This window comes from Capra hircus, chromosome 11, assembly GCF_001704415.2.
Source record: "Capra hircus breed San Clemente chromosome 11, ASM170441v1, whole genome shotgun sequence".
NCBI classification, from domain to species: domain Eukaryota; kingdom Metazoa; phylum Chordata; class Mammalia; order Artiodactyla; family Bovidae; genus Capra; species Capra hircus.
In genome coordinates this window covers 3,050,359-3,065,178 of record NC_030818.1, presented here as the reverse complement: position 1 = coordinate 3,065,178, position 14,820 = coordinate 3,050,359, and the positions used below count along the sequence as shown (strand labels likewise).

At 43.0% G+C, this 14,820-nt stretch overlaps 1 protein-coding gene across 2 annotated transcripts in view; it reads left to right on the top strand.

The window, feature by feature from the left end:
* TMEM131 (transmembrane protein 131) overlaps positions 1-14,820 on the top strand; it is a 177,692-nt gene that overhangs the window by 145,750 nt on the left and 17,122 nt on the right. For both annotated transcript variants that reach the window (XM_018054885.1, XM_018054883.1), the window contains exons 23-31: positions 1,143-1,281; positions 1,395-1,504; positions 2,412-2,478; positions 7,107-7,258; positions 7,668-7,810; positions 8,251-8,437; positions 9,761-9,946; positions 10,756-10,914; positions 11,534-12,114. In XM_018054885.1, the coding sequence (XP_017910374.1) occupies positions 1,143-1,281; positions 1,395-1,504; positions 2,412-2,478; positions 7,107-7,258; positions 7,668-7,810; positions 8,251-8,437; positions 9,761-9,946; positions 10,756-10,914; positions 11,534-12,114 (1,724 nt within the window). The remainder of the gene's footprint in view (positions 1-1,142; positions 1,282-1,394; positions 1,505-2,411; positions 2,479-7,106; positions 7,259-7,667; positions 7,811-8,250; positions 8,438-9,760; positions 9,947-10,755; positions 10,915-11,533; positions 12,115-14,820) is intronic.

Here is a 14,820-nt window from a genome sequence, read left to right as displayed (position 1 = left end):
AACGTGAAAGTGAAGTCGCGCAGTCCTGTCCGACTCCTAGCGACCCCATGGACTGCAGCCCACCAGGCTCCTCCGTCCATGGGATTTTCCAGGCAAGAGTACTGGAGTGGGGCACCATTGCCTTCTCCATTAAGAGAACATTAATTCAGACACTCCTTGGTTCTCCAGTTTCCATGATAGACACTGTAATGTACAGGTCGCCTCTGTATTTTAACACCCAATTATGAATAAATGACTGGTAGTGCTGCCCTTGGCTCACCTGCCAAGGAACCTCTTCACCTCCCACCCACCGAAACCCCTGCCTTTCTCTCTGTGAGCCTAATGTTCCCCACTGAAGACCCAGGCTCCCGGCCTGCCCTGAGCTACCAGGTCACAGCTGCATAGTGAACGTGGCATTCTCCCCACTCCTGCCTCTGTGTTACCTTGGCAACAGGCATATCACAGAAAATTCAGTACCAGTATTCTTATAAAACTGCTACTCTTACCAACATTATGGTTCCATAATTCAGTGCTCTTACAGTATAAAAGAGGTTACAGTGTTTAGCCCCATCTGTAGTACTGTTTCCATAGGGAATGTGTTCTGAGTTCTAAACAGCTGGTTTATAAACACTTCTAAGTAGAGAAATAGTCAGATGAGGTCCTGAATATTGCTTCATATATATGTCTACACAAAACCCTCATATATATTACCGTTTCAACTGACATCTTCATTGCAGAGTAAGATTTTGTGGCTTTTTTTCTCAAGTGGGAAAGGAGCCATATGCCAAGCAGTGTGCTGCCTTCTCATTAGTTCAACTGAAATATTTAGCTGCTGTTGGTATCTAGATCTTTCCACTAAACATGCAGGATCTTTAGGATCCCCGTTACATCCTGTCATCTGGATATGCCTGGCTGGTCACTTACACATTCAGTATGGAAACAGGGCAGGTGATCGGTGGTAGATAGTTTGCTCTCCGTGCCGAAATAGAGACCTCTTCATATGTGTCTGTGAAAACAGAGTAGAATGTTAGGAGCAGGTAAACCTGTGTTTATTCAAGGCCAGAATAAAATTTCTCAAGTACACAAGCCTAATAGAATCTCCTGTATTGGGAAAACTCAAGCATTTCCATTCGATACAGTGACTTACAAATTGTGTCTTCTAGATTGAGCGCTATGTTTGAAGTAAATACAGACCTTCAGAAAAACATCCTGTCAAAAGTTTCCGCCGAGCTCTCCTGGCCATCCCTCCTCAGCTCCCCCCGGCTCGTGAGGTTTCCCCTCACTAATACAAACTGCTCTTCAGTAAGTACCAGAGTGCCATGGGCCTTTGGAAATGTGTCACAGTGTGATGAAGTATCTGCTCTTCTTTCTAATGGGGCAGATCTTTCACTTACCACCTCTTTATTTTGTTTAAGGAAGAAGAGATTATGTTAGAAAACCCTGCAGATGTTCCCGTCTATATTCAGTTTATCCCCCTGGCTTTATATTCCAGCCCTTCCATCTTTATAGATAAGTTAATATCAAGGTAAGCATTGCTTCAGATCATCAAAATGTTTCCATGTGAACAGTGAATGATCATTTACACATTTAAAACTTGGTTGTTGTTCAGTTGCTAAGTCTTTCTGACTCTTTGTGACCGCATGGACTACAGGTATATTATTGTCTATAAAGTAGAAACGTCAGGATGTTCTTAAATTAATGATTACACAGGACGGACTCCTTTGTGGCCACAGCACTCTGGATTGTCTGTATCCCACAGAAGGTGTTCTGGGGTCTCACGAGCATTTACCTCCAAATCTTTTGTCTGATAGAAAGTTGTCAGTGTTGTTCAGTCACTAACTCGTGTCTGACTCTTTGCAGCCCCATGAACAGCAGCACACCAGGCTTCCCTGTCCTTCACTATTACTAGAGTTTGCTCAAACTCACGTCCATTGAGTTGGTGATGCCATCCAGCCATCTCATCCTCTGTCTCCCGCTTCTCCTGCCCTCAATCTTTCCAGACATCAGGGTCTTTTCTACTGAGTTGGCTCTTTGCATTGGGTGGCCAAAGTATTGGAGCTTTATTGCAGCTCATAAACAGTAGATTTGCTTAGAGAAATCTTGCATCTATAATTGAAGTTGAGAGAACATTCTAGGGAGAGAACGAGATATTACATTAAACATCTAGAAAAGCTTCCAGTTTAAGACAAGAAGGAATCATGTAGAACTCCTTCCTAAAACAATATAAAGAGGAAGCAGGTGGAGCCTTTCAAATATTTTAGTTTTAAAAGTGAAGAATCAACTGTAAGTTGTAGCTGCTTTTTGAAGGCTATTAATCTGATAATATTGATCTCAAAATCTGCTGAAAGGTAAACACAATCTTGGTAATTATTCTGCAGCCACTTTAACTATGATGCTATTCACAAAGAATTATGTGTGTTTTTTAATTTCAGGTTTAACTTAAGTAAGGTGGCAAAGATCGATTTAAGAACACAAGAATTCCAAGTCTTCAGAAACAGTGTAAGTATTCAAACTTCATACGATTGCAAAGAAGTAATTTTATGATATGACCAATGCGATGTGGAAGAAAAACATTGACCATCCTTAAACTTCCTGAAAGGCAGGTTACTAAAGAAGTTCTGAAGAGTCCAGTAATTCTTTTAGAGGCATAAAGTCCAGGAGGAGTGGGTGGGATTTAGATCACCAGGAGGCATGCCGTGTAGAAGGTCCTCTTTGTGGGCATTAAACATTAAGCCCGTAATAATGGCTGCCAGAACCTCTGAGAGGATGCCAATGAGGTGTACAGACTAATACCTGATTTCTTCTTATTAAGCCTCAAAATATTGAGCTTGGTCATTTAAATTTTTATTTTGGAAACTTTGTAATAAAATTGTAAACTCCATGAAGGCCAGACCCATGGCTGGCTGTATTCATGCTTAGCACAGTAGCACTTACAGTTTTCCCTCAACAGATGCTTTTGAACTGCTGAGTGCATACACAGGCTGGTTTGTTCTAGGACCAGGTAGTCTCTGTCACGCAGGCCAGGCTGAGCAGCCACTAACCCACCCATGATTATGTAGGAACTTAGAACTTCCTCGTGTCAGTCAGGAATCGGCACTCGGAACTAACGCCGCCTGCGAATCGGCCCAAGTCCCTTGGCCTGCGCACCCTTCCTCCTGCCCAGCTCGTCTCGTCCAGCCTGGACAGCCGTGCACGCAGCCCCGCTGGCTGTGAGCTCCTCCCCGGTCCAGCCCCCTGATTTCCCTGACTCCTCATTTACACCCATGTTAACTTGGGTTTCTGTTTTGTTTTCCATGTGTGGTGCCTTGTTTCCCAAATCCGGGTATAGGCTCCTGGAGGACTTGTCTTCTACTTATCTTAGTTTTTCTCACATTTATAAAACGAAAGGTGTTGAATGAATAAGAGTGAGAGTCTAGTTAATCTTCCATCATCTGAGTGACTTTGATGGAAACAGTCGTCTGCCTCTCCCTTCTCTCCTCGCTGTGGGCCCTTGCCGTGCACAGGTCCCAGTCTGTCAAGGAGCTGTGACTTGGCTGCTTCCCATTTGGAGCAAGGGAGGTCGGCCTCTGGGGCCATCATGCCTGTGTACCTACTAGCTTGGTCACCTCGACCAAGTGTGTCAACCTTTCCAAACTTGAGCCTCTGTTGCAATGTGAACTTAATAATCTGGATGTTACAGGGGTTTTTAACAGATGAAACAAACCAGCAAACCAATCATAGATGAGTCGCTTGGCGAATAGGAAGCCCTCAGGGAATGTGGACTGCATGAGTCAGCCTGGGGCTCACAGGCGAGAATGGAAGGTTTTCAGCATTTCCTGAGTACCTAGTGTGTGTCAGCATCATGTGGGGCGCATTCACGCTTGTAATTTCACATAACCGTTACAGCAGACTGGCTGAGCTATCACTAACCACCCTAAGAGATCAGTACTTCACATGGTCTGCTGGTGGCGGAGGAACGGAGCTCAGGGAGAGGAAGTGACTTGGCTGAGTTCATACCTGCGACGGCTGGCAGGGCCAGGTTCACATGTAGCGCCCCCAGAGTCAGGGAGCCCTTGCCCAGGCTATGTGGCACATGGGCATTGCTGGTTAGGGATCACTGACTGCTCTCCAGCCACGTGTTCTATGGTTTTTGAAGTATTTGTGTTCTTTCCCATAATTTTATGTTTTAATCTATAAAACATATATTAGCCAGACCTTTATCGAATACTTTTTATAGATCTATTTTTAAGTCAGTCTTATATAGGAAAGTTATTTTTCTAAGTAATTTTCAATGTTTTTTTTTCTGCTGAGTAATAGGTAGAACACTAGACTGAAATTTAGAGAGTTTCATATCCTAATCCATGCCATTCTCTTAGAATCATTTTTATTTTCTTTGTTTCCATCCATAAAGATATCATAAAATAATGCCATAAAAATAATAAGTTCAGGGTTATCCAAATATCTAGATATTATCCAGATATCTAAATGATAATATCTGGAAAGTTCAGTAACCACAAATTCCGTTCACTCTGCTTTTATAAGGAGAGAAAATACACATAAGAAGTAAATGACCTAGAATTTGCCTTTCTTATCTTACCAAATCTTACCAAGATGTAGGTACTATAAGAGGTCGGAATAAGAATGCCCTAAATCCCAGAAATTTATTCTAAGTAAGAAATTCTGGAGGAGGTCTTTGGGTCAGCTTCAAATAAATTCTCTCACAGTTCTCTACGGTGCTGTAAAACTGTGGATCTAAAATTATTTGATCTCAAGATTCCTTTACAGTCTGAGAAATAATTTAGGATTTCTGCTTTATCTCAGTTTTTAAAAATTATTAAGGACTCCAGAGAGGTTTTTTGTTGGTGCGGGTTATATCCGTCAGTATTGACCGTATTAGAAATGAAAACTGAGATCCTTAAATAGTGATTTAATTCATTTAAAATAATGACAAGCCCATTCTGTTTGATAGATAATATAAAAACGAAAAACGGTTTTGCAATAAGAACAGATTGTTTTACATTTTTACAGAGCTCTCCAGTGGCTCTCAGACTTAATATACAGATAGATTCTCATGTCTGCTTCTGCATTCAGCCTCTTATGATATGTTGTTTTGGTTGAAGTATATGATAAAGATCTGACCTGACCTGACCTGACACATTCATGTAGTTGCAGAAAGGATGTCTTAATTGCCTTTTTAGCTATCATAACACTGTATACACCAATCATTTGGGAAATATTGGTTCACTAACATATGCAGAGCTTCCAAATGTTGATACAATTCACTCTGAAGTATGCAAAAAATCATGTTCATCCCTGTAACCATGAATCTCATCAGAGAATTCTTTAACTATTGGGAAGCTCTCGAGTTCACAAGGCCAAAATTCTAAATTACCCTCACAGTCGAATTTTACCATTGGCGACAAATGCTTCAGTTGCTTTCCTTAAAGGAACAGATGGACTTCATTTTTATGAAATGTCTACTAATTCCTCCAGTCTGAATAGTCATATATTGACTCTCAGTCATTTTTCAAGTAGAAATGGAGCCCCTTGAGGAAGGAGCTAGCTCTCTTGGCATCTCAAACAATAGCTCTTCCAGACAGCATGGTTCAGCATGCTGCAGGGGGCGCTGCAGGCATACTTTGTTCTATCACACAGTGTTAAAAAGCCTCATGCTCAAGGGGTGAGATTTAAGATTAATATTTATTACGAATCAGTCACAGGTTTTGGCTTTTGTTTTTGTTAGGCGTAAGTGCCTGGCAGTGAAACCGTGGCTACCCGGGAGGTTTGATAAGGCTACCTTGCTTCTCGCTAAAGGGTCAGCAATTTTACTTACCCACCATTGCTTTTGCGTTTGCTGGCCATCAGTGCCAATATTAACACAGTGAAAAAGGGAAAGAAGTTTGGTCTGTGTTGTGAAAGTAGTTTTGACACGCCTAAAAAGACCTCTCAGATCCCCAAGGGTCTGCGCATCCCTCTTCACGACCCACCGCTATGAAAATTACTGAGTGTTAGCCCAGAGGTATCACAAAATCCTAAAGTATTTTCCATGTCATCAGAATTTGTTTGTTGGGAATATAGGTATAGTGTATAATGTGTTTGTCAGTTACTCAGAACAGTTTATTTAAAGGGAACCTATTCACCAACCATTTGGGAGCAGTCAGAACATTGTTGTCCTAGGAGACATTGACAGAGAAGAATTTTCGATGCAGGAAAAAAATAGCCACCTCAGAAGAGAGAGTTGAAAAGTAGTGTGCTTCACAGAGTTTATTAGCTATGAAATTATGTCCATAGAATCATGCTGTGGAAATAGATCTGTGTATAATAGAACATCATAGAAAATTCACTCTCTTCCCACAGGTTAGCAGGTAGATAGAGTGCCATGGACATTTATACCCAAGTACTACCAGCCCTTCCACCCCCAAAAAAGTTTAAGTTTAATGTTACTTGAAATCAGAGCAGTGTTAACTATGATTTTTTTTAATAAAAAGCAAATCTTTTTAATCTTATCTGTAACTGTCAAGAAGTCATATTTTTGATTATTAAACTGAACTTATTATGTGAACTTAAAATGATCAAGTGTTTATGAAACAATAATAAGGGGCTTAGCTTTCAAAATAAAATTGAAAGAGAGATTGATATGAATTGGAAATACCATCGAAGATAAAATGGTGCGGCCTTAAGACTGTGCAGCCAGTACCCTTCTGAGGGGAGAGGCAGGAAAACCACGGCTGACGGGTGAGGGGCAGCACCAGCAGGCCTTCAGGGGGCGCTGGCCACACAGCTGCTCGCTTTGTGTTAAAGCGTTGAGCTGCTCATCTCTCAGGTGTGTGTCCTTTTCTGTTTTTTTGTCATGTTTCAGAACCTTTGAAGTTAAAAGATCTGTACACAAAAACAAATGATTAGTACAAACATGAAGACTCTGGTGACCTGGGGAATAAAACCCCTTTGGGACTTAATGCAGAATATGAAGTTGTCGTCATCAGTTGCCCTGCTTGCCAGCTACCCAGGATCTAAATCAGAAGGGATAAATTTGTTTTTATAGTTAGTCATTTTGAGAAACTAATACTCGGCTGTGGATGGGGTAAAGGGAAAAAATATTTTCCAGAAAATATGCTAATGACTCTTGTTTGTTTGCCCAATGATTCAAGGCTCACCCACTGCAGAGTTCAACAGGATTCACAGAGGGCCTCTCCCGACATTTAGTTTTAAACTTAATTTTAAAACCTGGAGAAAAGAAATCTGTCAAAGTAAAGTTTACTCCAGTTCACAATAGAACTGTTTCCTCCCTAATCATAATCAGGTATGTTCTGTGATTTAAGTGTGGGTTGACTTCTAGCACTTACATAAGAGTCCTTTCTTGATTTGTTTCGGTATTAATATTTGCTTTAATTTATTTATGAAACAGGGTATTCATTCTGTCAAAAATATGCACACACACGCACGCCACGCCTCATGAAACATAACATCGTGATTGTATTTTTAGCTAAAGGACATGAATAGTATCTTACTGTACCATGTGTGACTCTTGAAAATGTAAAACTCTAGCTCTTCGTCATGTAAACATTTTTAAATTTTTAAAGTGCCAGTGTTTGCCCGTTAAATTTAATGTGTTAATCTTCACATTGTTGATAAAGTAGCAGTGAAATTCAAGATCAAGAGATTGTGCAAATTTAAGGGGAGGACAATCTGGGCTGCTTCTTCTCATGTAGAAATAACCTGACTGTGATGGATGCTGTGATGGTCCAAGGACAGGGGACGACCGAGAACTTGAGGGTGGCAGGCAAGCTTCCGGGCCCAGGGAGCTCCTTACGCTTCAAAATCACAGAAGCACTGTTGAAAGACTGTACGGAGGGTGAGTGTTCTTGTCGTAGGTACATGCACAGATTCCAGCGTTCCTTTTCAACAGTAAGTAACTCCAGAAACAGGAACACTGTTTCTACATGGGCATGTGCACATATGACTGATGAGTACTTGAGACTTCAAGGGAGAGCACCCGGACTCGCTTTCAGAGTTGTTGCATTTGGATCTTACAAGCTTTGAAGTATCAGTCTTCATTGCATACCTTAGCTGATTTACTCTGAATGTGAAATATAAAGCCTAATTAAACTTCCACCGTCTAAAATGACTTAACAAAGAAGAGAGCTTCCTGATGGAACCTGGGTAGTGGCTCATCCCTTTGGCCTGAGGAGCTCCGTCATAATCTCTGGGATACATTCGGGAAGGATGTGTTATCGTCACTTGGACCTGGTGCACAGGACAGCAAGGTTTATACCCCTCATTTTTTTCCCTTAGGTATGAGACTAAGGGAACCCAATTTCACATTGAAAAGAACATTTAAAGTAGAGAACACAGGACAACTTCCAATTCACATAGAAACCATTGAAGTCAGTGGGTACTCCTGTGAGGGATATGGCTTTAAAGTCGTCAATTGTCAAGAGTTTGCACTAAGCGCCAATGCCTCTAAAGACATAGTCATTCTGTAAGTATTTTCTCATAAGATGATGAATCACTAAATCTTCTTTTTTTTCCCCACTTAGTCTTTGGTTATTTCTTCATTTCTTTGTTTTCAAAATTGTGGAAACTCCCAAAGTAAATCAGATAATCTTAGAAACCAGTTCCAAAATTATTTTCGATTTTTGCACCTTGTTTTATGTCCCTGGATATGTTCCAGTGTCTCCTGGTTCATTGTCTATGGAAAATTGAATAGAATTTGTATCCTGCTGGTGTGTAAAAATTGTATAAATTTTAAATATGTTTAATTAGTTCATAGTGCTTTTCAGGTCTACTATATTCTTCTGCTTTTTTGCCTGTTCTTTCTATTAATTTTTGAGCACTTGATATTGAAACTCCAACTAAAAATCTTATCTACTTAAATAATTATATAGTGGAACTAAAAGTATATACGTGTGTGTGTGTATATATATATATATATGTAGTGGAACTGTATGTAACTTTATTTGAAGTCTCCTGTAAATGTGTTATCATGCTTTCATAATTTAAAAAATACTCAATTTTTAAAAATGTTCAAGGTTTTGTAGAGAACCAACTGTAAGATCATTCTCAGTGTAGAGCAGACACCTGTGTCACACACGTGCAGTTTTTCCACGTGTGTGATAGTTTGGTCAGAAAACAGTGTTAATGCCTACATGCGTAATAGTTGCAGCATGTTTTAACAGTTGATAACCTGTTATAAAGTTTTACAAAGTGAAATGTAACCACTGTCCCTTAGTTGACTGATAATTTCATGGTCTTCAGTGGACCTTTACTTTGTTGGCGCCTCTATCACTCCATGTAAGGCATAACACTTTGCACCTGAAGGAACAGTGGGGAGTAAGACACCTTTCCTCAAGGTGCAGATCATGTGGTTGGAGAGCATACAGTTAGCACAAAAAGAAAATCATTAGGACAGAAAGCAGTGCTTGAGGAGATGAACATCAGTAGGGCTAGGATGGGTTTCTTGGGGGGAAAAAAGGCATTATTGCGAGTGTATCATGGGAGAGGAGAGTGAATTAAATACAGAAAAAAGAAAGGAAAGGAAAGAAGCTCAGAGACTTCTCTCTGAATTAATAATTATAGAAAGTCAACCATTGTTCTCTTTCTATATAGTGTCTCTAATTATCCACAAAATAAAGTTGTTTTGGTTATTTAACCTCATAGGACAATACTTTGTCCATCTGAAAAATGAGAAAGTTGAATAAAAGTGCTAGTCTCTAAAATTCAGTGCTGTTTCAAAGGTATTATATTTAAGCTGGTTGCAGCATATTTTTAAGAACCTAGCCTCACTGTCACCTTTGTGTTTCAGGTTTACTCCTGATTTCACAGCTTCTAGAGTCATCCGTGAACTGAAGTTTATAACAGCCAGTGGCTCTGAGTTCGTGTTTGTATTGAATGCATCCCTTCCTTACCATATGTTAGCAACCTGTGCAGAGGCCCTGCCCAGGCCCAACTGGGAGCTGGCTCTGTACATCATCATCTCAGGAATAATGAGGTACTCGTGTCTTCTTTCGAGGTTGGTGTGTATGTATCACCTGACGCTGTTCATCATGGCTCAGCCTGTGTGCCAGGCACTGCTCTGATTGCCAGGGATCCACCCAATGGACAAAAGAGGCAGCCCTCGAGTCAGGCTTACAGACACCAGTGGGAGCAGTCAGACCCAAATAAACCCTTCTTGGGTGACATATACAATAAACCAGAGCCTTTTCTACCTATAAAGTTTGTTACACACATACAGTACAGCTTAATTTCTTAAAGGAAAAAAAAAAGCCTCATAATTTACGAGGAAATTACTTGATTTGGGCATATACAATGTACTCAAACATAATAGTTTATTCTAACTGAGTCATGTCATACCTAAACAGTGTAAACCTGATGAGAAATATTTTTTAAACCCTCAGCATCCTCATCTTTTTTCCAGTCTGTCTTTATTTTTTAAGAATGAGATATACTCGCCTCTCAATTAACTTACATGTTTACCCAACACATCCTTCAAGGGAAGAGAGTTGGCCTAGAGAGTTAGAACTAAAGAGCTGCTTCTTGGCAGAAGGAAAGGTGCCCTCCAGTGTCCATTCTGATTCAAGTGGTTACTTCCTCCACACACGCCTCCTTGCACATTGGCACACTAGAGAAGTCCGTGGGCAGACTTTCATCCCAAATGCCTTTGTCTTGTCATAGGCATTTTGTGTTTTTTATATTGTTTTGTACTTTACCAAGTATCAAGTCCTTTGTACTTAGTATCAAGTCCTGTTGCTCTTGAGCTAACACAGGAACCCGGATTCTCCCCTTCTTCTCCCCCTGCAGCGCGCTGTTTCTTCTGGTGATTGGAACAGCCTATTTGGAAGCTCAAGGAATTTGGGAGCCCTTCCGAAGGCGGCTGTCCTTTGAGGCCTCGAACCCGCCCTTTGATGTGGGGAGACCATTTGATCTCAGGAGAATCGTTGGTATTTCATCTGAAGGAAAGTATGTGTACCTGCTGGGGATAAATTCTCTAATATGCATAGATTTGGCTGATGTAATTAAAAGGAAAAAAAAAAGTTTCTTCTTTTCGTCTTTGCTCAGGGGGAAAAAATTGTAATACCCTGTGTGTCACTCTCAGTTACTAAGAACTCTTAGAAGATACCATGTTTTTATTATATTGATGAGGGTTAAAATATTCTACCTGAGGTCAGTGACTTGCTGCCCGAGTTTTCAGATAGAGCAGACCCAGTAGAGTTGTGAAAAGTATCCTGTTTCCTATCATGAGTAGAGCTGCCCAAGGGTCATTCGTATATGCAGTGGCTCTGCTGGTGAAGTACGTGTGATTTTTTTTTTTAATTTACTTCTGTACTTCGATATACCGGGTCTTAGTTGTGGCACATGGAAGCTTCATTCGTCCCTGAAGGCATGCAGCATCTGTGGTTGTGGCATGCAAACTCTGAGCTGTAGCATGTAGGATCTAGTTCCCCGACCAGGGAACAAACCTGGGCCCCTTCTGTGCGTTGGGAGCGTGGAGACTTAGCCACTCGACCACCATGAACGTCCTATAATTGTCTTTTGATCTTAGATCTCATAGGTTGCTCTTCCTGATGCTTTTTTTCAGCTTGAACACACTCAGCTGTGACTCCGGTCACAGTCGGGGCTTCTGTGGAGCAGGTGGCTCGGCCTCCCGGCCCGGCGCAGGGAGTCATAAGCAGTGTAGCCCGTCGGTCCACCCGCACAGCAGTCACAGCAATAGAAACTCGGCTGACGTGGAAAACGTCAGAGCCAAAAACAGTGCGAGTGCCTCCGGCAGGACTAATGCCCAGGCGGCGAGCAAAGCCAGCCCGCTGGTCTTGGAGTCCCACGGCGTGGCCCAGGGTCACACCGCAGGCCGGAAGTCCAAGGGGGCCCGACAGGGCCAGCACAGCAGCCAGCACCATGGCCACAGCCCCCTGGAGCAGCACGCGCCCCCGCCGCCGCCGCCAGTGCCTCAGCAGCAGGAGCCGCAGCCCGAGAGGCTGTCCCCTGCGCCCCTCGCGCCCCCGCCCCGCCCAGAGCTCCCCGGCAGCACCCGGCACAGCTCCGAGGACTCGGACATCACCAGTCTCATCGAAGCCATGGACAAAGACTTCGAGCACCACGACGCCCCGCCCCTAGACGTGTTTACAGAGCAGCCGCCTTCACCCTTGTCGAAAAGCAAAGGTAACCATACCTCCTCACTTCCGGGACAGTGTGACACTCAAGGGGACAGCCGCTGCGTGTGTAGGGGGCTATCTCAGTCATAATTGTGGTGAGCAGCTGATTTAGCAGGTGTTCTTCTGGCTCACATTCATCTCTGCCCTTGGACTTCAGCTCTTTCGCATCAAGATGCAAATAGAAGTATCCAAGTGTCATAAAAGACACCCATCTCTCTTTTACCAAAGTACCAAACACTTAGCAAATTCAGGAATTTGTTGGACATCTACTGTTTTCATTTTCACTGCCTGTGACGACTATGTTACAGTGGTTGGTTGAGGTTTTTTTTTTTCCCATCATTAAAATAGTTTTTAACACAGTGGTAAAATGGCGGTCATCTACCTTTTGACCCAAAAATAGGATTTCTGTACAACCTGCGCTTTAGAGCAGGGATTGGCAAACCGCAGCCCGTGGACAGAGTCATCACCTGTCCTCGGGATCGGTGTGCCTGTTCTTCACACATTGTCTCTGCTGCTTTCGTGCCACAGCAGCAGAGGCTGTAAGGGCGGAAACCCGAAAGTGCTTACCGTCCGGCTCTTCCCAGAAAGAGCGTGCTCGCTCCTGCTGTAGAGCTCCCCGTGCTGTTTTCACCCCAGGCGATTCAGTGGCAAAGAACCCGCCTGCCAGTGCCGGAGACGTGAGTGCCATCCTTGGGTCGGGAAGATCCCTTGGGGGAGGAAATGGCAGCCCACTCCAGTATTCTTTCCTGGAGAATCCCACGGACAGAGGAGCCTGGCGAGCTACAGTCCATGGGTCACAGAGCGCCGCACATGACTGAGCACGCATACGTGCGTGCTGTATTAATCATCTGTCTCTAAGCAACAGATTGCCCCAAAACCCAGTGGCTTAACCCCCATCGTTTACTAACACAGTTTCTGGGGGTCAGGCCTCTGGGCACAGCTTCGCCAGGTTCTCACCAGTCACGGTGTCGCCTGGGGCTAAGGTCTTCGGAGGGTTCAGCTGCTGGTGGACCTGCCTTGGGCGGCTGAGGGCAGGATTCAGTTCCTCATGGCCTGTTGGACTGCTGATCTCAGTTCTTTGCTGACTGCGGCCAGCAGCCTGTTGGGTCCTCTCTGTAGGGCAGCTCAGTGCAGGTGGCTTTACCAGAGCAAGCAGGCAAACATTCGAGAGAGAGAACAGGCTGGCAGACAGGCGTCTCCATCTTCTGTGACCTACTCTTGGAAGTGACCTCCCATCACTTCTGCGGCATTCTCATGAGGAGTGAGCTCAGCCACGCTGAGAGAGTTCCACGCGAGCGTGGCGTTGGGCTGCCTTCATAGAAGCCTACACACCGCACACGCACAGGCGGGCTTCTTTGTAACTTCCGGAGTCCATATGTGAAAACGGTAAACGGCCTCTGGCTGTATCTCAGTGTCTTCCCTTTACAGCCTGAACTTCTTTGTGGTTTGCCCTCTCCTGTGGCAGCCATGCTGATGTTGTTCTGAGCCTATTTCAGTACCCCTCACTGATGTACCAAGAACTGGTTTGAACGGGGTACTTGGCAGCCCTGAGAAGCCAAAAGAAACCTGACCCTACAGAGTCCAGGAGTTTTAGAAAATCTCTTAATTCCAGTTCTGTACAGTCTTCATAGAATTACTTGCATTTGGGTTTATAAAATAGTCAAAAGTCTTGAATAATATTTAACTTCTTCCACAGAAATCTTTGTTGTTGTCTCATTTTCCTAACACATTATTGACCAGAGATGTTTCCGTATTCACTTACATAAGAAATTGCCAGCCACTGGCATTCATTTCTGCAAAAATTCCCTGGTCGATAATGAGTAAATAGAGCTTACATATTTTAGGGTAATTTTTACAGTAGTATTAAATGGATGCTTAAGGTTCCTCTTTTGAAAATTAGATCTGGTTACATAATGTGTTTTTCCCTTATCTGGAGCATAAGTAAAATAAATATATATTATCTTTTCTTAGCACGAAGAGAGGCTCTGGCAAAGTGAACCCCTTGTTCCTTGGTCTAAGACAGCCCTCTGACACCAATACAATGGGCCTGTCTTTTCTTTTCAGGGTCATTCATCTAGAACATAAACTTTATTTTATTTTATTTTTTCATCTAGAACATAAACTTTAAAATTAAAAAAATGTTCTTTACTTTCCACAGTGGTCCTAGAGTCGACCTACTCAAAGCTATTTAATGATGGAGGTGATTCTTGAGGCCACAAAGAGACAGTGACTGCTGGCTTCACTTGAGCAGCCACCCCTTTTGATATCCTTCCCAGCACTGCTGTTGGGAAAGAAGGAATGAGCCAGGTCTTCGTGTTGTTTTTTTCTTCAATAAGTGTTTTTATTGAAGCGCAACACACATGTAGAAAATCAGTCTTTTAAATGAACTTTAAAAGACGGGCATTGATCTTGGGGTTGCAGAATAGTGCCATAGTGCTCATTTGCTCAGTCGTGTCCAACTCTTTGCAACCCCATGGGCTGTAGCCCGCCAGGCGCCTCTGTCCATGGGGTTCTCCAGGCAGGAACACTGGAGTGGGTTGTCGTTTCCTCCTGCAGGGGACCTTCCCGACCCGGGGACTGAACCTGCATCTCGTGCGTCTCCTACGTTGGCAGGCGGGTTCTTTACCAGTAGTGCCACCTGGATGCTCTTGCGGAACAGTGGTATTAATATGTCATAAAACCATCAGCTGGTGGAATCTTTATCATCTCTCTA